The sequence below is a fragment of the Lichenostomus cassidix genome, chromosome Z (genome assembly GCF_008360975.1).
Source record: "Lichenostomus cassidix isolate B80296 chromosome Z, HeHo_3.0, whole genome shotgun sequence".
In the NCBI taxonomy this organism is placed as follows: Eukaryota; Metazoa; Chordata; class Aves; order Passeriformes; family Meliphagidae; genus Lichenostomus; species Lichenostomus cassidix.
This window is the reverse complement of record NC_139511.1, coordinates 62,581,633-62,603,848: the sequence shown is the minus strand read 5'-3', so window position 1 is coordinate 62,603,848 and position 22,216 is coordinate 62,581,633. Positions and strand designations below refer to the sequence as shown.

Genomic DNA, 22,216 nt, shown 5'->3' with positions numbered 1-22,216 from the left:
TTAAAAATAAATAGGAAAACAAAGAATATGAAGACATATAAGAGTGTAAGAAAATATATTTATTAAATTTCATGGCAATACTATGGCAAAATTGTTAAACACATGCTTACTTTTAGACACCCAAGCAATACAACAGGAGTTACAACAAGCAAGCAAACTAGTTTTAAAATGTATGCAAAGTTGTATCTTAGTGTTAGGTTAGTCTTAAATGTCAACTGCCACACTGAAATATTATATCCCCAACATGATCCCATGCTTCCTTTTTTAAGCATGCATTTGTTTAACTGCTTAGCTGATAAATTTTCATATTGATACACTTTGTTGAATCACTATTTTACTTGACATGCTACAGCATCATTAAAGTGCCTTGTGATGATCTTGCTAAAATTGTGAATGAAGTAATTTTTCAATATTAGATTCGGAAGCTGGAAGATTTCAGTATCATTCAGCAACAAAAATATGTTGAATGACTTATTAGGTTTAATGTGATATGAAAACTATTTTTTCAGCTCGACTTATTCACAGAATTAACTTCTATAGATGACTATTTCAAATTGGCAAACAATATTTTCACTAGTATTAAACAAAAGTCCATTAAAATCTTCATAAAAACAGAACATAAAAAACATCTCTAAGCAAATTATTTATGCTGTAAAAAATATGGTATAAAAAGAGCTAAAAAAACATTGAACCTGTTCACAGTATATGTTTTGAAAGTTACAGCATTATAATACAATAGTATGTGTTTTTTTCAGGTGATCTGTATGATTCCACCAGTTCTGATGTTTTGTGCGCCACAACAGGCTCAAAGTTCAAATTACTGTTACCTTCAAGTAGGATTTCAGACGTGAGTTGATTCAGTTGTCTCCTCTTTTTGCTATCCCCAGCTTTACAAACTTTTGACATGCTATGAAACATAAAATGTTGTTCATCCCCACCTTTACAATCTTTTGACATGCTATCAATCACAAAATGTTCATCCAAAGCCATTCTTGAATCCCGTTAGAAAACATTGACAAAGTGATATTCAAGGATTTTTTACTGTATTACTACTAAGGAGTGTGACCTTTCTAATTTACTTTGCCCTGCTCAAGCTGTTTATTTTTTAATTTCTCTTAATCCAAGTAATGAAAATGAGAACATTTCATTTTTTGCTCTGTCCCTGGGTCAGTTTTACTCACTACTTTTTGCACAACATGAGACTAACTGAGTTGTAAAGGTATTGAGCTTTCCAGTGGAAGCTGGGCATACACCTCTGCTGAAACTTGCTTTCATGTAACAATTAAAGTGCAGATTTGGGACTGTTCTAGAGACTCAGGTATCACAATAAAAAACAAGAATTTCATCTGCTCTGCTGCACCACAAAGTTACCTGGGCAGTGCTTGTGCAAGAAGAGGGTGAGATTAGAGAGAGATTAACCCCATCACTCATGAAACACCCTACCATCAGATCAGCTCACCTGCATGGGGATGCTGAACCCCTGCCTGCCAAAATACAAAACTCCTCTGCAAGTATTTTTTTTCAGTTGTAAAAGCAGAAGGAATGAATAGATGTTTTTGTGGGGGAAAAGTATTGTCATGCACCCTGGGACAACTTGTAAAGTTACAGAAAGCCTGCCAATATCATCTGAGGTTTGTTTGCATAACATAACATGCAAAAAGGAAACAAACACTGGCTATCTTAGAAACACTGGGGAAAATCCAGAGTTACATAAGTGGGGGAGGGGAAAGAAAATTGTGGAAGTAACTGTTTTCCATCTCCTACTGAGATATTTAAGACAGACATATTTTAGATGTCTTAAACATGAGGAAATTAAACATTCCAACATTTCTGAATCCTTGTCTAGCATTAGGGGTTTGGGACTGTGTTTCCAGGCTGGATTAGGAAAAGGTAAGGAAAAAAACCCAACAAATATTGCAAACTGCCAACAGCATCTGTGAGCATCAGCTGCACAGGGCACCACTTAATGCACAGCACTGCAAGCGTCGTGAAGTGTGTTGGGAGGAGCACAGATGGCAGCTCCTTCCTCCAGACAAAACTGTCTCAGAATGTATTTATTCATGTACAGGACTCCAAAAAAATCACTTTGGCAATTGTAAGTCGATTTCCTCTGCCATATGCGCCTAGGCACATGATGATGTAAGCACATGTGTGCATAAAGGGTTAGGACTTGGTGTTACAAATATTTAATGCCATTTGCACTGAAGTCTTCATCAAAGTCTGTGGCAGAACAGAAGATGCTATTTACATGGGAAGCTCTTCGTAGATTTATGATACACAGAGCCTCGTTAGCAATCTCATTCTCTAAATGTTACATTTTTCTTACATATTTCAAATTTTTTTATTATGTTTCTACCTACTTGTAGGGATACAAGTATTCTATTTACAAAGCAGTGTTTATTTGAAAATAGAGCACACAATTTATCATCGCCTTTTCAGAGTGATGTCTAAACACCTTCTCTCTTCAGTGCACCCAATTGCTTTCATTTTCTCTCCTATTCATTTTCAACTGAGTGTCCTGGAGGACATGATCACAGGAAACACCACAGCACTAAGCTTTATCCAGCTGAACCTATCAACAACAACAAAAAAGGTGGCTTGAAAATGCCTCTTCAGAGCAGCCTAAAGCTGGAGGTCAGCAGGAGCATGCTGCTGCCACGTTCCTAGCAAAGGAAAGTTCTGGTCCCCCACATAAACCAAAGATGAAGAAATGGTGCATCTGCCAATTGTGCCATGACAGACAACACAGCTACTGGTTCCCTTTGGAAATGGTTTACCCATAAAAGCTGCAACTAGAGACAATAAAGACAGCTACCACAGGAAATGTCACTTATTGGGTTCTATGTCTGCCTATACAGCCACTGCATGGCAGGGGAGGTAATTCACTGCCTGCCTGTAATATTAGCTTACTATTTTGTTGATATATTAACTAGTAGTTCTGTGAGGTATATCACATGCAGATCTACCATCTCAACATTTAACACACAAGTCCGAGATCCCAGATCTCCATGCATATCAGAACAACAAAAATAATGAATGTGTCAAATAGGAGAGTGCACAATGTTACATCAAACGTGACTGATGTTCCACGCATACAGTGAACATACAAAAACCTATGATAAAATCCAAATTGTCACATATGACAGGCATGGCTCAAAAATAAAAAGCAGCAGAACCAATGACTTTCTTCAGAAAGCAACTGCTTGGCATTAATATCCTACATCTCCGAACACTTATCCTGAAGGACTGAAGCACTGAGTTTGGCATAATAGTGATTTGGACACAATCCCTTCTAGTCATATCCCCTCTGGAACTTACTTTGTTTTTTTAGTTCTTTTTTATTTTTTAAAAAGCTACACTTTCTACTCTTCTAAAAAACGATGTAAAAAGCCAAAAGAACTAAAACAAAATAAGTGTTTAATAAAGGATAAGGTCTTTCATGAAATGACAGTAAGGAAATGCAGTTTAAACTTAAGTTTCCTAAGATACTTTTCAGAAAAAATTTGTCTGAAGAGGTTCATCAGGAAGCTAGAAGGCACTAGTACATGGAGTCTGATCCCCTCTGAAGCTTATAATTGTTATCAATGCGTTTAGAGGCTAAAGAGCACCATGCTTTGAAAGAGTATTTGGTACAAAGACATTCCTAAAGATGCTTCACTGGTTTAACATGGCACTTCGGCTCAAAAAGCAAGTCTGTTCCCTGACAGTCCTTGTCATTCATGCCTACTGCTCCATACACCTCGGGGTGGCTTCACCTGATCACAACATTAGCACACAACCTTTCCCTATGCATCTGAATTCACTGCTGAAGATCTAAGACAGGCATTTGAAAGGAGTCCACACTGGCAGCACTGAACAGGCTCAAAGGAAACCACAGAGGTGAAACAGCTGAACTCTCAAGTGCTGGAATGACAATTGCTTACTGGCTCATCACCATTAAGCAACAATGGTGCTACAGAAACTGCACAAGCCTGTATCTCTCGCACATCTGCCCCACTCTTGTGAAGCCACTGATGTTAACAGGACCTTTCTGCCCTGCATCCTGGAAGTCAGGACACCAGGCAAAAAAAAATATAGTCAAGATTTAAAAAAAAAAGAAAAAAAGAGAGAGACTAATATTTAGACAAGAGTTTATAACATCGAGGCAGACCACGCATTTGTGGAGCTTTTCCTTACCTAATCACTAAGAAATTAAGCAATTTAAAATGTTGTTGTCTTTACTGAATAGGAAAAGCAGCACAGTGGGAATCCTGAGTATGTGATGCTTGTGTGTAAATGATTCACCATGTGAACACTGCAAATGGTCCTAAAGTACTCCCTGCGAGCTCTCTCTGTGTGCTCTCTGCAGCTGCCCTGATTTCCAGTCTCCAAATTAAAAAATTGCTAGTAGTCTTAAACTGCAGTTTGATTTTGTTTCTTGCAATACACAGCCATATGAAAAGCACAGTTATTCTTCATGGTCAGCTGTTCTGCTTCAGATGGTTTTTTTCATTTGGATGGCCATACAATACTGATTGCTCCTCTGCACTGCAAAACTGGTCTATGAAAAAACCCCAAACCACTACCCATATGTGCTGTCCATGACATCTTCTGCTTTTGATTAATAGCATATGGCAGCACAAGCTAAAATTCATCTTAGGAAATAGACACATTAAGCCAAATCCACACTAGTGAAAAGAAATAGTCTAAAAAAGAATTATTATGAAAACCAGTTGTTACTGTTAGGATAACTATCAACTATCCATCTCTCAGTTATTAATCATAAAGGGCATAACTGCTTCCTTTTATGTATTAGTTTTATGTTCTGAGTAACAGGCTATGACACCTTCCCTTGTGCTGATGCATGGTCACAAATGACGTCAGCTCTTTGCACTGCCTGTCTTTTCACTCACAGCCCTGCTAATTCAAAGACTCAACAGCTGAATCCTATGTGTACTTTCTGTTCTTTCAGAGACACCTTGCAATCTCCCAGGCCTGCAGACAGATCTGTTTTTCACATCTTCACAGTTCACTCTTCCAGGAGGCACACATAGCAGCTGCTACTGATTTTCGATACTATTTAGTGTTTTGCATTTTTGTCAGTTTTGAAATATCTCTGTATTTTCATTCTATGGAGATAGCAGAGACATGCCAGCCTCTGAAACTGCAGCATCCATTGCTGAGATTAGGTTTAACCTAATGCTTGGTTTTATTTTGATGGCCAGAGCATGTGGTTTGGAGACCAAATGTCTGTCAAGACAGACATCCTCCTGGTCTACTCTCACACCATTACAACTAACAGCCTAGCCAATTCAGTCTCCTTATCTGTTTTTTGTTTAGAAAACCATTCCCACATCTTATTTATTAAAAAAAAACCAAAAAAAACCCAAACCAGAAACCAAAGTAGCTAAGGAAATGGAGAGCTAAAAAAAAAAAGAAAAAACAATTGGTTAGTATTTACGGAGACCCTTTTTGATCAAGCTCTTATAGTGTCTGATGCCCCACCACTGTGTTTTATAGCAAGAAACAGGTAAGTTTCTTGAAAGTTTCTCCTGTGAGCTAGTGAAATTCATGTATGCCACAGCCTGAAATTTACACAGTGAAATGTTACAGCTATAGCTGTCTGGAGATGCACATGTGAAAACAAGTATTTTAAATGATGATTGTTCTGAACACTCCCTTAAGCACACAAATATACATCATTTAAGCTTTCTTTGCATCACATATCTGGTGAAGGAGAGGTAGAATTAGTGACACTTAAACCTCCCTGGGTTTCTCCCTGCCACTAGAGAAATCCTACTTGTACTCCCAGGTAGGATTTGTATAGAAGGTCCTGTTGGATAAACACCTAAGATCAGCCAGGCAGCAGGTAATACAAAGCTAATACAATAAAGATAATCCAAAGAGCAATTTCTTCTCAAGGAGCTAGTCCTACTTCCTCTAATTTTACGTGCCAAACTGCTTCAGCAGCTAAGGTGAGTAGACAGAGATTTCCCCATGGCTTACATTACTGCATAGTGCAAAGACTGCTGAACACTGAGGGTGAATGGACTATTGTACCACTTTGAAGCAGGAGATCTGGAGCAGAAGCTATGAAATACAAGATGAATTAGTGCAATACATTAGGAAAGATTAACTCTTTAACCAAAAGATAGAAAAAATATAGAGCATTCTAAGTTTTTTTAAAAAAAGGAAGTTTTAAACTTTATGCATTCTTGTTGAGGTTTCAATCAGTGTTACACCTTTTTTCCCCATGTTTGTACCCCTGAGTCAAACATTTAATAAACATTGTACAGTAGGTACAGAAATTAGTGTCTAGTTAAAAAGCAACAGATTTGAATGGCCATTGCTTCGTAAGTGTTAAACAGTGACAATAACCTTCCATACAGGAGAAGAAAAAAAATAGCACTCTCATTTGTTCTTAGTTTATAACTAGGTAAAAGATCTCAACAGTTTCCAACCACATTGTTTCCATGTCTTAGGCTGAGATTTGTGATAAATTAAACCTTCAGTAAGGAAACATGTTGACGCTGCATCATTTGAGTCTGCACGGTTGAGAGCAACTACAACAAAGCAAAGCAATCTTTCCAAGTTATAAATTGCATGAGCCCATGTTAATCTTGGAGCACTATGTGAAGGTAGGCAGAGTTCTTTGATTATAATTATCAGGGGCTCTAAGTTCAATACCCCTTACATCCAATATATTTTACTAGAGTAATAACTAAATTGCTATAGTTTTGGCCTCTCAGCCTCTACAATGGAATATTAACACTTTGACTAACTTAAACATGGTAACATTCAGCTCACTAGAACTTCTGCTGACTGTCTCCAAGAATAATTCATGCCTTTTGCACTTTTCTTCTTTCTTTACAACATCAGGAATACAAGCTTATTCAGAAGGCAGATTCATGTGCAATGAGGACTCACTGTTAATCATTTGGTTTGTTCTGAAAAAAATGTGTGAAGGACCACCCTGTGTTAATGGGTTTGGGAGAGTCTTCATCATCTTTTGGGGGAAGCAGAAACTGTCGGGAATTAATTGAACATGGGCTCCCAAAAGATGCATTTTCATTGTGGCTTTCAACTGATCCAGGAGAGTCTGGAGTGCCCATGTTCCAGGCATTTGTGTTTGCTTGAGGTCTGTAACCTGCATTTTTATCCAATTCTTCCTCCACTGGTGAACGACCCTCTATTTTCAGAGCACTGATAGACAGCTGCATTTGTGGCTTATAGCCTGCTGTAGTCACTAAGTCTATTTCTGGCTCCTCCTCTGGTTTAATTTGAGGCTGATACATTGACTGGATGTCAATGTAAACCACCTGAGATGACCCCCCAGGTTCATCTGTAGGGGGATTTGAGATCTCCTCTTCAATGATAGGAGGGCAGTAGGACACAACAACGTGGTTCTCCATTTCTGAGTCAGAGCCATCTTCAGGCACAGTGGTCTGTGCTGCTGGGGACATCATCTCTGTGTCTTCAATCTTTGGAGCTGTAGACTGTGTTTCCACCACTTCAACACTGTTGGGGGTGCATGGGTTCATTTCCAGTGTTTTAAGTGTCTTATTCCCCTGAAGTGAGAAAAAGAAGAGGGAGAGACTAAGCTAAAAGATCTGGAAAACCTGAAAGCGACAACTTGCCCAAATCACAGCAGTTTGCTGGCTTGTGGATTGTACTCATCCTATGGCCATTAGTGCAATACACTAAAAAATAAAAAAAAGAAGTGTTTATAGTTTTCTGGCTCATCATATATTCCTGTTAATAAGTATTTTATGCAAATTAAAGAGACTTGAGATTTTGCAGTTAGTGTCTGACAACTCTCCCCAAATCTAATCTCTCTATAGTTCATTCCATTCCGTGTTTAAACGTTATGCCCAGCTCCAGCTACTGTATCTAGCAGGAAGCTGGGATACGGTATATACACATTTCCATACTTTCTGCTTCTTCTAACACTTTGACAAAGATGGGTGTGTTACTCCTGTATTGTTATCAGGTACTGACACTTCTCATTAGCTGGGGAGAAGAGAAATGCAGCAGTCCTTTACTACTTCAAACACTGCAAGTAACTACATTACCAACAACAAAGCTCTAGATAGCACCTGACAGAAGTTACTCAGTAAATTGGCTTGTTCTCCCTGCCAGAGGTTTTTTCCTACAATTGGAACAGATGAGTCAAAGTTTGCAAAACAATTCTTTAACTTGTGTTATCTTCAGAAGCTTGAAACACTAGATTCAAAATGAGGGTTACCTCACAGATGTTCCTCTGAAACTGCAGTGCTTTACTGTTCTCAGGATTCGGGATTTCTGGATAAAATGTTTCTTTAATCCTTTAAGGAAGAAAGAATAAACTATTATAAAGATAGCAAGGCCTGAAACAGATTGTGAATACACAAAAAAGAGTCAGGACATTTCCCTGTAATTCACAGTACTGAAGACATCTGGTACAAAGATTTAGTGTGTTGAACTTTCACTGAGTATAATGGAAAAAACAGCAGCCTTTTTTTTTTTAAGCAGGGAATTTAATATGCCACATTTACTAAAAGTTGAAGATGGTATGTTTACCTTTGTTTGTAGAGGGCACACAAATTACAGTATGTCACTAGCTTATTTCCATTTGGGAACTATTTATAAATGGCACTTATTGGGAAACAGGCTCCTGCAAAAACTTTCTGCATTCCTTGCTCTGACCTCTCTCCAATTTAGTTTCTCCTTCACATTCTACAATATGTTTTTGCCACCCACCTTTAAACAAAGCCCACTACCATTTTTGGGTGCTCAGTGAAAACACAGAGTAAGTAAAATCATGGAAAACCCTAGCACTGAAGCAAACACTTCCAGGAAAATATGAGAATCTGATGAAGGCATTTACCATTCCCTCTTTCTGTAGCAGAAGATGCTGGCCAACACCCCAAGCAGCACCACCACTGCCACAGGGATGAGAATTGCAATGATTAATCCTACAGCTGGGGGGAAAAAAAGAAAAAAACAGTAAATATATATATATATATATAATAAAAACAGTAAATATATATATATCCAATGTTACCTGAAAGTTTTATTTCTGTTCTAACATTCTCACCAATTAAAGGCCATTCCATTAAACTCTTCTAGCGCAGTGGTCTGCAAACTGTGACCTACACCATTGCTGTTCCCTTTTGTTGGATGGACAAGAGTCCATTCATAAACAGATTCATTGATAACTACAGGAATCAGCAGATACTTCTCTCTGATTGCTTAATTGCAGAAGGCTACATGTGCAGCACAAGACTCATTGCTACTGTGATTCTGTTCTTGCTAAGCACTGGAATTGCACTTTCATGATACCTGAACTGGCCAAGTTTCTGGTAATGGCTCTTCTAGGCCAACAACTCATTGCACAAACAGCACTGTCTTATAAAGGTTTTACAATGCTTCCAATCCCTAGGCTTTAGTTCTAATACATCCCTATTGCCTTCCTCCATTGATATTAAATTGCTCAAGCTTTATTTTTCATGTGTTTTAGTTGCCCCCCAGTGTTTACTCCTTCATAGGAAATACTTTTTTTCACTTCTCATTCCTCAAAGTCAACTTTTTTTTTTTTTTTTTTTTTTGTAGCTGTCTTTCTGTGTTTGCTTCTGTCAGGGGATCAATAAAACTGAATTCAAAGCAGAGAGGCATCTGTTTGCAATTCTGAAACTGATAAATATTTCCACAATGCCTTTCTTCCCACCATGTATTAGCAGATATTCATCATGGGAAACCTGACAAAAACAACTGGCTGTTTGAGAAAACTAAGCTCAGACTCCACTATATTTAGTAGTAGGTTAGAAGTTATTTTTCATGCATACATTACCATGAACTACAAAGTAGCTGTAATAGGAAAGCATCTTTCCTTCAGTCTGAACTACACCAATTTTTGTATTTATACATAACCAACTAAATAAAGGAAAAAATTATACAGTAGGCCCAAACTATGTAGGGCACCAGAAAAAATCCACAAACCAACAAAATAAACTCAGCTTTATATATATTGTACAGCCCCTGTGCTAAAGACAGGGATTTGTCTGAACAGGGATAATCAACTTACAGTCCTCCTTTGTCACCACATACAAGCTGTTTGGAGGGCTCAATCCACCAGCAGTGTAGGCTTGTAGTTCCAGCTGGTAACTCGTTTTGCCTTGAAGATCAAGTATTTTCATAGACTTCTTCGTTAAGTCAGTGATATTGTTAACTTTAAGTTCTGGATTCCCTGTTTGTTTGGAAGCAGTAAGAAAAGCATAACTTTGTAAGAAAGGATTCAAAAAGACAACCTCAGCTTTAGCAAAACTTTCTTGAAGTGAGCAGCTGAAACCTGAAGAACAGTTTGTGTAAAAACTGAAATAAAGAACCCTAGCATTGCTGCTTGCTTACACAGCACCAAACAGCACAGGAGTGTGGTGCAGCAACTACAGATTGACTTCATTTCCTCACCCCCCTCCTTGTCCTCTGGTGAATGTGAGTCAGGCTTCAGTCCTGACAAGACAGGCACTGGAAGAATATACCCCATTAAATATAGCTATGTAACCTCCCTGCCTCATCTTCGCAGGGTATCTGAGCACAGGACAGCATGACACATTGCTACTTAGTCACTGCATTGCTTTATGGCCCCAGTGAGCCAGGGTTTTCTCCAGCTTTTGCTTTATGTTAAAAAACAACTGTGCTAACCACACAAGGAGCTGATTATTTTAAATGCCTTTGTCATATTATGACAATTATGTCAGTGAGTAATGCAACTAAATTATTATTAAAGCATCTTTTTGATTAATGTGAAATTAAACTATTAAAAAATAAAAAAGAAAGATGTAAAAGTAAGGAAGTTGAAATCCATACAATTCAATTACCTGATTCTGAAAGCCTAGGCTTTAAAGCATCTTTTTCACCTTTTGCAAAGGAAAGAAGATACCCTTTTAAAAACCCTCGGCACTCTTCAATAGGAATGTCTTCCCATTTTACCAATATAGAATCTGAGGAAGTTTCTTCAACGGTAAAATTTGGTGCAGTTTTTGGAGCTGTAGGGAGAATTATGAAGGAAAAAACTAATAAGAAATTACTTTCTCATTAAATGCTGAAACTATGTAAGTATTTAATCAGTTTCATTTTGGAACTAACATTTTCCAACCTTTTCCCCAAGTCTCTTCACATGTGAAAGACTTAGCAGGTCATGCTACAAAAATCTAGCTATGTTGAACTCATTGTTAATAATTTCTGCAGTATTATCTACTAAGAGATGCTAAAAGAAAAACGTCTCTTTAGTCAGCCTTCTTAGAGACCCTTCTTCCTGCAACAAACCCCAAAAGACTGTATAAACATTCAGAGGATACAAATTAGCTTTGAAAGGTTTTAATTCCGTGACTTCATAGCTTGTCTTAAAACTAAACAAACTCTGCATTCCTATAATGGAATTCTAGCTCAGCTTAGGAGAACTACTATTAGCAGTTTTTACAAGTCCTTATTTCAATACCTGAGGCCTACTGAAAGTGTTACAGTAGATAATACATAAAGTGCACCAGGACTTAGTCTGACATTTGGCTTTGATCCACCAGGGCTGAACTCATGTTTAAGAATGCATCCATCTCTCGATGGCTATCCATCCAAAGGCAAATCTGAAGTTTTAGAATGAATCTATGCTGTTGAGCATTTCTTAGCTCCTAGTAAGTTTCTTCTATATGTTCAATGCATTTTTAGTCCCTCAAGAGTCCTTATACCTTGAAAGCTTCTGTCTGATCTGTTCAAAACACATACGGAAAACTCTTCTGGAAAATTGTTCAGAATTTTTGCAGAGGTACAAATAGCTGAAAATTGAGTTTCTGGTAAAATTCCCTTAACCTCACCTTCAACCTTAGCAATGAAATAAACAATACCATTTCCAAGGATTCAGATTATGTCAGCAGCTCAGTTTTCCAAGCAAACTATTTTAGCAGAAAACACATTAAACTTCAAAGTGGAATGGGTACTGTAGTTACAATACAATACAATACAATACAGCTGTGGTGTTAAAGGTAAAGCCACGTTCAGACACCTGGGAATAGAAAGGATTCAGACACTAATGCATCTTCAGGCCAGCAAAGCTCAGCACTAGGTCAAACCCCAGTTACCCACGCAGGGTTGCTATGGGACAAAACACAACTGCAATTCTCAAAGTGGTTTGTGCTGTAGGATCTAGTTCACATCTAAAAAGTGCTTTCAAGCAGAAATGTTACAGACACTTTTTATATTTGCTGAGCTGTACCCAGTGTGCTTGGAAGTCTACTTTGATTGATGTATCAAAAAAGTTGCCTCCTTTCCTGTAGAAGGGAGTAGAGCCATGTGGTTCAAATTCCAGCTGTGAACTGCTGTGACTCTCTGTGCCACCACACAAGCTGGAGAACACAGGGTTATTGCATATGCTTGGAACTGGCAAAATGTGGCTGGCAAAATGTGCTACAGTTATACACAGAGAACAAACAGGAGCCAGTGGGGATCCTGGTCTCAGTCTTCTTCTGCCAACACTGAGCTAAAAATAGACACAGTCTAAGCTCACTCTGCAGAGATCCCGAATGATAAAAGTGCACTTACGCAGCTCTTTCATATACCCAGTTACATTTTTCAACAACTGATATCCAGTGGATTTGCAGCCATACAGTGAAAAGTTGTATCTCACGCCAGGTTTGAACAGAGCTGCAAGAGAAAACTGCTGTAAGAATATTTCACTTCTGAAGAATGACGCTTTTAGATTTCACATCATGCAGACATATAAATATGTATTAAAAAATTACAAAGTATAATAGTATAAATACCATCCCTACTTGTAATTTCTACAAAAGCTGTGCCATCAGATGTGGTTTAGAAGCAGTAACCAAATCTAGCTCCCAGAGAAAGTTTGGTACTAAATAAAGAGGATTCAAAACAAGCTGCTCAAATTGCATAAATTGCCCTTTCCATGGGGAAAAAAATTGAAGTTACCATAAATAATCCCCTTCCTTTCCTCCCACAGCAGCCCACCAAACAGCCTCTATGTGGTAGATCCTGCCTCCTCCTCAGAAATACAAATGAATTTTGAAATAACCAGGCTTATTGGAGGAACAGTACAAAAGATGTGCAGAAAACTCTCAAAACTGATAGTGAAGCACCGTGGCAATGAACTTAAGTCCTCAACTGTCTTTAAAAAACACAGATAGTCATCAAATTTATGCTTCCCATGTCTTTGGTGGAAATACAGATGTTTGATGCTATAATGTATGAATAATTAACCACTTTCTGGGATTTCCTCAAGTCAGGGCTGTATGCTACTTTCAAGAATTTTTCTAAACAAGATGCCACTGTGAAACTATGCAGAAGTCAAATGGGTTTTGCAAGAGTTCAAGTACAGCCTGATTCTCCTAGCAGGACTAAGAGCAGAGGTGGATTTGCCAGCTTGAGGCCAGCCCTAGCAGCTGGATAACTCACACAACATACTGCAAGAGCCATCCCAGGGAAGAGACCAGGAGTAAAGCAGTGCATCACTGGACACACAGAGTATTGTCTGCTTAGAAAAAAGCCATCTCTAGCTAGCACAAACTAAAACAATATGGACACAGTGTTGTAATTACAGACAGAAAAACATATTGCCCCCACCCTCCCAGGTCTCACTCCTCCTCAACTTCCCTATGTACACAGCTCCGAGTTGTTTTCTTGAATAGAGACTTTAATATTAAATTCTTCTAAAAAGTAAATATGTACCCTTATACACAGCAGAGAAAAAAAAACCCTACATCTTTAATGGGTTCTGTCTTCCCTCTTCTGCTGCTACTAGTCCCACCACAGCTGAGTTTCATTTCCCTGATCTGCCCACCAGCATCTAGAGACCTGGAATGTGCCCTGTTCCAGGAAATTTCAATAGTTGACAGCAAGCCAACACATGGAGGTCACACTTAAAAAAAATCGCCCTCATGTAAAAACAACAGATTAGTCTTCTTCCATCCTGAGCAGCACTGTTTATGCTTAGAATCCAAATAAAACCCCAAACTCTAGATTAACCACTATGCGTTAGGCTGAGTTAGCAAACTGTGGGGTACAGCTAGAAGAGGTAATTTCAAAATAGTTAATAAACACAGGATGATAAAAGTTAAGTCAAGACTGATATTTGGATTTGGCAAGACTGAGTAAGAAATTAAAATAAACACAGTACCAAGAAGAATTTCATTTATTTACACAAGTACACAGTAATCAAACAATCTGCAACCTATAGCTTCATGCTGCTCTTATTCCACTTGCTTCTGGTCTCAACTAGAAAGACTCACATGAAATTACTTCTCACTTACCAGATTTTATCACTGCATTTGTTGTGTTTGAAGGAAATTTCTGCCAGTCCACACTACAGGGTTCAGACCCAGATGAACGACACCATTTCACTATGTAGCCACAGGTCATGTCAGGGTAAGAATCCCAAGAAATGTTAATTCCATTCCCCATTGCCATGGCCTGATCTGTTGTGACATTGTCTGCAACAAAGATGACACAAAAATCCATCAAAGAGCAGACACTTATCTATAGACCAAGATGAAAGAAAGCCTTCCAGCCACAGCACAATGGCTTTACAAACGGCAGTCACTTCTAAGAATGAGAGGCACGCGTGAACTGTGAAATTTGAAGTAATGCACTCAGCTGAGCTTTCTGGAGTGCTCAGAATCAGACATAGCCTGCAGCAAATCCCTCAGCCAGCTTTAAATATGATGATGAGAAATGCAGCAGCTCGGGATTGGCTTAAAAAGCACTTTTCCAAGGTAAGGATTTACAGCAGATGTCAGGTTCAAATATGAATTGACACCAGTTTGGCAGGAGCCTCCAGCTATAAATTCCTGCTGTCATTTAATCAAATGGTTTACTTTGTGTTTCTTTCAAAGAGTCTTGCTGTCACTCGCCCAACCACAGACAATAATTTTTCATGAAGAATCAACAAGCAATAATCACATCTCTGGTGAACTTCATGGAGGCTTCAGCCTATCAAGGGTAAATTTAACCAAAAAAAAAAAAAAGGCTTTGCCTTTAGTCTATTTCCTTGTTTCAGATTATCTAAGGTTTAGCTGCTCTTGAAGTGATCAGATCTGGGAACAGCTTCCGATTCCTGCAGCTGCCCTCCATGGCTGTTCATCAGATGGGACCCTGCAGAGCTAAGGGATGGTTTCCAAAGGCCACCACAAAAGCGGAGGCCCCATGACAGATCTGAAAAAACAATCTCAGGGTTTCAGTTTTCCTTTTTCAGTGTTCTCATTTATGCTCCCCATTGAGTCTATTATTTCATTTTATTAGAGCCATAAACTATTAAAGGCTGAAGGGCAAGGACAGTTTTTAAAAATTAGTGCTGTGAAAACTTTACTCTCACAGATGTGGCTGTGAATGTCAAAGGACTGTCTATTTCTAAATAATCTTAATGTACAGCTAAGTGTACAATCCTTTGGTAGTTTGCTCGTGGCAAGAAAAAGACACATGAATAAAAAAAGCAAATCAACTCCACAAGGGTTTTGATACTTTCCCCAGAAAAACTACTATGCATCCAGTGAAACTATATTTCTATGATGCTGGAAAAGACCATATTTCTAATTAGCAGACTTTAATTTTTCTGTTTAGGGAAAAGAGTTTTTACTGACAGTGAGCACATACTGTCTAAAAAATACTTAAATACACCACACTCCACCTTATTTCCTGAGCTAGATGACTAGAAATTCACCATGGGCAGTACTACTCATTTTGGTGTATTTATAGCTGCAACTTAGACTAGAAGAAAAAATAACTACTAGCACTAGAATATTACTGTGGTAGGGGCACCTGGATCACCACATTATATGCCCCAACTCTCTACAGTGCACTTTTCAGAGACAGTGACAAATTAATTATGGCAGAGTGTCCTTTGCTTGTGTTTTCATTTTTCAGAAAACCTCAGCAGATCTCCAGCTTTAGACCCTCTGCTCTCTTTTGGACATTAAAAGCACTTACAGACTGCACACAGGAAGCAGCCACAAAAGATGTCTGGGCAAAAATGTCATCCAGTTCTTTGAATGACTCATCTTTTATGACTCTAGTCAGTGACTCAATTCCTATACCAACTAGGGAACAAATCCTTAATGAGTACATGTTGGGTAACACCAAAGGGAACCTCAGACATCTGAGAGAAAGCTATAAATGAATGCAAAGCTCTAGCTGCCATCAGCTATCCCACACCACACATCTATTACAGAGAGCTCTCTGACTCCCAGAGCCTCATTCTTTCACTGCTGAAGAAGAGCTATAAAAGCATTTCAAATCAACTGTCCCATACAATTACTTTTCCTTCCAATAGGCAGACTAAGAATATACTGTAAGGTATTAGCACTGGTGCCGTGCTCAGTTCTAGGCTCCTCAGCACAAGAGAGACATAGAGCTCCTGGTATGGTTCCAGTGCAGAACAGCAAAGATGTTTAAGGGACAGGAGCATCTCTCTTACAAGGAAAGACTGAGGGAGCTGGGCCTGTTCAGCCTCAGGAAGAGACAACTGAGAGAGAACCTCACCAGTGTCTGTCAGTGTGTGCAGGGAGAGGTCAGAGGATGGAGCAGGCTCTGCTTGGTGGTGCTGAGCAATGGGACAAGAGGCAAAAGGAGAAACTGATGCATAGGAAATTTCACCTGAATATGAGGACTTTCACCTGAATATGAACTTTACTGCGAGACTGACCACACACTGGAACAGGTTACCCAGAGAGGCTGTGGAGTCTCCCTCATTGGAGATATCCAAGCACCATCTGGATACAGCCCTGTGCCGTGTGCTCTGGGATGGCCCTGCTTGAGTGGGGGATTTGGATCAGATGACCACCGTGGTTCCTTCCAACCTGACTCAGTCTGTGATTCTTTGTTTTGGAGAAGCACAAGAAACATTATGCACAATGGTTTTCCTTCACACAGAAACTTGTTTTTTCATTTCACTGGGAATCTCAGCCAAAACACACTTCTTCCTGTGAGAGATGGCTGTGTGTTATCAGAACCCAAGCTGCTGGACAAGCAACGGTGACACTTGTTCTCCAGATGGGCAAGGAGAAGCAGATACATGAATGCTCCTGGCAAACAAGCAAGGAGGGGCCTTGCTGTGTAAATCTGTCCTCCCTGCAGAGCATCAGCCAAATCTGGATCTAAAGGTTTGGGCTTTGGGAGATGACACTTTCTGATGGGCAGGGAAGTGTGGACTCTCAATAACCACTTTGCAATATTATCTACTCTCCAAGCTCAGTGTTAGGAACAGAAAATCATTATCTGGCTCAGCTATTTCCCTTTACAAAACCCTCAGCAAGACTGGCAGTGTTTTAATTGGGAAGCTATAGCCCTACCTCCTTTTCAAACACTGTCTCCCTAGCATAAGGATGCCAACACTTCACCAACCAGCCCAATTAATATTCTCCTGCAGAGCTCACAAGGCATTGAACTGACAATTCTTGCCTTAGAAAACCACACAACACTCCCAAAACTTCTGAATCTGTTTAGCATGTAACTCTTCTCAGTGTCTCAACAAGAACATACAAAAATGAATGGAGTTCCCTGAATATATGGGATCCACACCAATGCTTTTGAGGCCTCATTCTTCTCGTTCCTGGGAGGTCTAAAGAAAAGTGCAAATAGCCGCAAAGACTGCACACTATCATCTTTATTTTATGTAAAGAGCACTATTAATTGGTGAGACCCTCCACTAAAAGCAAAGCAGCATTTTTTCCCTGCCCAGCAGATTTGTGTGGGGAAATTAACACAAACAAACAAAGCATTATTTTTCAATAAACAAACTCGGCTGAGGTATTCCCCAAGGCTTGAAGGTGCTTAACTCAGCTGGGAGCACTCACCACTTGGAAGTTCCACGCTTGTTATCCTTGACAGGGGAGATGAGCCTGCACTGTTTTTGGCTACAACATTAATTACACAATCACTTTTTCCAAGTTTTATCTCAGTACTGTTTGAGGGTTCAGGGACTACTTTATACTCCAGTAGCGTCTCTAGCCGGTAGCAGGACACTTCATGAGACACTATTTTTCCATTGGCTTCAGAAATGGATAAGGGCTATGAACAGACAAAGAGCATGTTAAAACCAAAATGCAGTATACAGAAGAAGACATATGATAATATGAATTTAATGTTCCTGATCTAGTCTGATGACTGTATAAAGACTACAAGGCAAAAAGGTTACTCAAGTGTGACTTTGAAAATTAACATGTAAGTTTCTAAGTTTTCAGTTTTCAGCTGAGATATATAAAAAGTTTAATTCTTCACAAGAAATGGTTTTCAATGCAAAGCCTAAATTCTAAAACTTTAATAACATTCTCATTTGAGGAAAAATATTTGTCTCAAGGGATGGTTCTATAAAAGTTAAGAAAAACAGTCTGTTTTATTGACTATAAACTTCACTAATTTATAAATGTGTAAGTAAATAGCTTTTTGTACAGTTATATTACATATTATTTTAGAAGTTTAAGTGTCCTATCTACCTTCCAGAAGACTTTTAGACTTTCTCCAGAAGGACTTCTTTCTCTCCAGACATCTGGTCCTCTTGCAGGAGCTAAATAAAAATAAGAATGGTAGTTTTTTCCCCCAGTTGCACAGTAGACAATTTACCATCTAATAAAAAGTTAACTTTCTTTAATATGACTAACTTTAAAACATATGGCTTCACAAGTTCAACATTTTACCATCAGAGTTAGATGAACTTACGGGCTTCTGCTGTTGTCTGCTCCAGTCCCCTGCTCCAGTCACTCCACTTCCAGAAGTGTTCAGCAGCTGAGCAGCGCACCCTAAACTGGTATTTGGTGTATGGGCGCAATGCATTCACCTGAGCTGTGTAAGTTGAGGATTTCCCACCAGGCATGGAGACATTGTGCTGTTAAAAATTTACAGAAATTGACATGATACATATATTGTTTTCTCCTAGATTACGCTGCTAGTCAACATCTAAAAAGGTGATATTCTTTTTCACCCAAGAATACTGACAGTGTGAAAGCTGCAGTCAAGCCCTATGAAGAAGGGCTTGAAAAACAATGAAAAAGAAAAATATTTCCTATGCAGTCACCCTAAACAAGAACAAAAAAAAACCTTCAGAGATCCACCAAAACAAAGTCCTGTATAAGCAGAAATTGAAGCATGACAGTAGGCAGCACCTTTGAAATGTAAAATGTGAAAAGGAGAGGCAACACTGGTAAGCCTTCAACAGGGTGAGCCCTGCACACAGCAGCAGGCAGTTGTTTCCCATCTATCCCACTCAGTCCTCCTCTCTCCCATAGGCAGCAAAACTGGCAGGCCAGAATTTCATCACTGGTATTCAGAACCTGCACTTCCATTGAACACATGCACATTAGACTGTGGGCACAAAGACCTTTTTCCTATGAGACATCCACAGAAGTAAAATCAAGACAATCTGCAATCTGCAGTTTATTATGCAGTCTGTTTCCTTCATTTTTCCTTCAAAAGACAGTGTCCAGGTCTTACACAGGTGATCTGAGTTCACAGCTCTTACGACAGGATGAGTCTCTCCTATTATTCTAAAGTGGTGTGAATCTACAGAGCATTTCAGTTCCACAATTACTTAAGGAAATCCTAAACCTGGGAATATTCTTTTTACTGAATCTAATTATAACACATGTGCATCACAGCTGCCAATAAGTGGACTCCAAGTGACTTTTAGATGCAACTAATTGTGCATTTCTAAAGCCAAATGACAACTTGAAAAAATACTAGAAAAGCCAAATGACAACTTGAAAAATGCTAGAAAAGCCAACAATCTCTCATACGGATGGAAACGCTTCTGAAAACATCCTCAAAATGCCATGTAAAACCCCATAACAATTTCACAGCTACTTTTGTGACAGAGGACTCCTGGGGTTTTCTTATTAAGCAACCAGCAACCATATAACAAAGCTATAAAAGCTTCTACTGAGCTGGTGCTGCTTACAAAATATCTGTGGCTGAGGGCTCTGATAGAGGTATAGGGAATCAAACTGCAGTGGAAATATAAATCCTGACCATCTCCCACTACCCCAGATGATTGGTCCAGTAGCAGGACTCACAAAAAAGTGTATGCCCCAGGTTTTGAGCTGCATATCCCAAAAATATCTATGAGTTCCTTTTGTAGTACCTAATCTCTGGTATTACTTAACATATGTCATTACAGGGAAAATATAAAAGCTTAAGGCTTCCGCACTCATTAAGTTCTTTTAAAGTATTTTAAAAATACTCTTATAGAGCATGCATCAACTACAACCCTATTATTTTGGAGGCATGTACATAATGATTATCTTCACTGCATAATTTCTGTGGCTCGATTTAGTTATTTAAGGCTGTGCTCAACAGCTGTGCCCAGCTGGCAACTAAATGCAGAGGGTAACAGAATACTGCTAAAAATCAGACAAGCATTGCAAAAAAAAGCCTCTGCGGTTAATATGCTCAAATTACAAACTCAGGCTCTGTGCACCAAGACCTGAGAATTCACTGTGTGCCTACTTGAAATGGTCAGAGATATGTATGCACAAAGAAACTGGGGGTAAATCTCAGGCCAACTGAAAATTCACTTCTCATTAGGCTTCCGCAGTGAAACAGGTCACCCCCCTCACTGAGTCAGGCAATACAGAAGAGGATATATTCCCACCACCTACACTCAGTACCTGATGCTGGTGTCTAAATTAGTATCCTAAGCGCCTCTGACAGTCAGCAGACTAAATATACAGCTCCAGTCTGTGATGCAGAGCACTAAAGCCAGGCAGCAGCTGGAAGCCTGAATGGTTGAAAATCTGGACCCCTCCCAGAAATACCACCTTCTGTCCTGCTGCAGAGATCCTTGCCTGGGGTCTGCCAATTGAAACTTCCCATGGGAAAATCCTTCCCTATCCTGTCTCTACATCACTTGACATACGAGCAGGTTTAGCAGCTGCCCATTATGGCCACATGCATGCCAACTACTGACAGTGAACAAATGAACTGTTCTCCGAGGGGAACAAATTAAAGGAGAAATTCAGCTGCAGACTGCAAGATCTGAAATAACTGCTGTGGAAATCTTCAGAGCAGCAGGGCACCCTGGAACAAGAGTGTGTTAATACAGTTTGCACCAGGAAGGATAAAGGACAAGGACTGTCACCTAAAAGGTCAGCATAAAGCTCTATGCACTCCTTTCCAGTACCAAATTACATGGTGTGCAATTTCACTATTCTCTGAAGTGTTTAAAACAAAACAACCCCAACAAGCAAGCAACCTACCAATAAACCAACACCACCCCAAACAATCAACAACAGAGATGAGCAGGAAGTTTTCTCATTTTAGGAACTAAACTTCTACTCATTTCTACAATAATGATTCAGTAAGATCATCAGAATGAAGGTCTTAGTGAGAAAAGAATTTGAAATGTGATTAGTTCAGTGAATAAGATCAACATTTGTACCAAAAAATTTACCTTTTAAAAGCAACACTTACCAGTCTTCTCTCAGAGTGACCACTGCTAACTTCAATTTGACACAGAAGCCTGATCCCAGCAAAGCTGCCATTTATAAACCAACGCATTTGGATGCTTGTAGAGTTGTTCTCAATAACAGTTAACTTTTCTGGGGTTTTCGGATGAACTTAAAATACAAAGAAAAGTCTTCAGTTCAAAGGAAAAAAACCCACTTATGTTACTTCAGAAAAATCTTATTTTAGAAGATCAGAGAGAATCAGAAGGATAAGCATTTCAATCAGCAAATTGGAAAACTGCTGCCAGAAAGGGACCTGCAAGCAGTCTCATTCCTGACTCTCTTCTCAGCTATCAAACAAGGAAACCGATTTACTTAAGACTGAGTTTACTGGCACATATGATAAGGAGTTGAGAAACAGCAAAACATTTTCTCCCTTACTGATTTTATCAAAAAAGTGAAACACCAGCTATTTCAGAAGACCACACTGATCAATGAAATTTACTCAACTTTATTTAACTCCTGTGAACTTTTAAAGCCAGGACTTAAAATCTGCAGACTAGGACAGAGGAGGAATCCTGAATGACCTCTCCTGCCCCAAAGCTCCCTTCACAGAATTTTTCAATAATATTCAGCACTAACATTCACAGCTATCAGAGAAAAGAATATCTACCGTTGGAATTGGCCCAGTTACCCTTAAGTAAATATACCCTTAAGTAAATATACCCTTAAGTAAATAAGTAAATAGGTACTCTACTTCGAGAATTAAGTGGACTTCACATATTAGCATTTATCACACAGCAGTCTGTCCAATACAGCAGCAC

At 39.1% G+C, this 22,216-nt stretch overlaps 1 protein-coding gene across 4 annotated transcripts in view; it reads right to left on the bottom strand.

The window, feature by feature from the left end:
• Positions 1-38: 38 nt before the first annotated feature.
• Positions 39-22,216, bottom strand: part of LIFR (LIF receptor subunit alpha) — a 53,552-nt gene continuing 31,374 nt past the window's right edge. For all 4 annotated transcript variants that reach the window (XM_085043024.1, XM_085043025.1, XM_085043022.1 and 1 more), the window contains 11 exons: positions 21,418-21,563; positions 18,673-18,838; positions 18,450-18,520; positions 17,811-18,024; positions 14,274-14,453; positions 12,550-12,651; positions 10,836-11,003; positions 10,043-10,204; positions 8,846-8,939; positions 8,225-8,303; positions 39-7,547 (listed from right to left, as the gene is read on the bottom strand). In XM_085043024.1, the coding sequence (XP_084899150.1) occupies positions 6,909-7,547; positions 8,225-8,303; positions 8,846-8,939; positions 10,043-10,204; positions 10,836-11,003; positions 12,550-12,651; positions 14,274-14,453; positions 17,811-18,024; positions 18,450-18,520; positions 18,673-18,838; positions 21,418-21,563 (2,021 nt within the window). In that variant the 3' untranslated portion in view covers positions 39-6,908. The remainder of the gene's footprint in view (positions 7,548-8,224; positions 8,304-8,845; positions 8,940-10,042; positions 10,205-10,835; positions 11,004-12,549; positions 12,652-14,273; positions 14,454-17,810; positions 18,025-18,449; positions 18,521-18,672; positions 18,839-21,417; positions 21,564-22,216) is intronic.